General features: G+C 50.0%; 1 protein-coding gene across 1 annotated transcript in view; it reads right to left on the bottom strand.

The window, feature by feature from the left end:
* Positions 1 to 37: 37 nt before the first annotated feature.
* Ccl24 (C-C motif chemokine ligand 24) overlaps positions 38 to 1036 on the bottom strand; it is a 3292-nt gene continuing 2293 nt past the window's right edge. Inside the window, exon 3 of the mRNA XM_029477879.1 lies at positions 38 to 892. Within this exon, the coding sequence (XP_029333739.1) occupies positions 721 to 892 (172 nt within the window). The 3' untranslated portion in view covers positions 38 to 720. The remainder of the gene's footprint in view (positions 893 to 1036) is intronic.

The raw sequence follows: 1036 nt of genomic DNA on the forward strand, positions 1-1036 counted from the left end.
CTCGCTATGTAGACCAGGGTGGCATTGAACTCACAGAGATCCTCCTGCCTCTGCCTTCTGGGATGTCTGGCTAAGCTTGAAATTCTGATCTTCTTAGGCATGCACCATCATGCCTAGTTTTTGTGGTGCTGTGGTTGAAACCCAACGCCCCGTGCATGCTAGACAAGCACACCACCAACTGAGCTACATCTCCGGCTTTACAAAGACTGATGGGTTTAAAAATGCTGCTGTTGAAATCCTCCATTTCTGCCGACTTTTTTTTATCTGTTCCAAGTTCTGGATGGGACCAGCCTGGAATACTACCCATCAGCATGCGTGGGAGTTACTGCTGTTGACAGATCTTCACTCAGAGGTGGACAGACAGACAGCCCTCAGGTCCACCCTAAGACAAGAACCCTATGGAAGCCAGCTGCAAGCAAGGTCCGCCTGCAGAGACTCAGAGCTCATGCACCTGGGCTCTAATGAAGCCTTTGAACCACACAAGAGATAACACACGACGACTGATATCCTTTGGAACCTTCTCACTCAGCACAGGAAACACCAGAACTCTGGCATGCTTGCAGCTCACTCAGGTTCTCACAGAATAAACACATCCCCTAAAAGAAATGCTGAGAATGGGGAAATGAACTCAGACCTCATCCCAGCTGGTCTGTCAAGCCNCAAAGCAGCCTGGTAAAGNNTCAATACCTATGACCAAGTTCAGGGACAGAGGAGAGGCGACTAAACCTTGGTGCTGTTGCCACTGCATCTCTGGACGGCAAACTTAGTTCTCACTGCCTTGGCCCTTTCTTCAGAAGGCTGTTTTTTCTTGGCATCCAGTTTTCGTATGTGCCTCTGAACCCACAGCAGCTTGGGGTCAGTACAGATCTTATGGCCCTTCTTGGTGATGAAGCTGTAGGAAAGAAGAGCAGGGTTTAGTTTGAAGTCCTGCCAGATGTGGAGACTAACCTTCCCTTCATGAGGAAGTGAGGGAAATCGAGTGTCAGCTGCCCGCCTGCCCTTGGCGCTAGGAAGCCCCTGACATGAGACTTCTCTG

This window comes from Mus caroli, chromosome 5 (assembly GCF_900094665.2).
Source record: "Mus caroli chromosome 5, CAROLI_EIJ_v1.1, whole genome shotgun sequence".
In the NCBI taxonomy this organism is placed as follows: domain Eukaryota; kingdom Metazoa; phylum Chordata; class Mammalia; order Rodentia; family Muridae; genus Mus; species Mus caroli.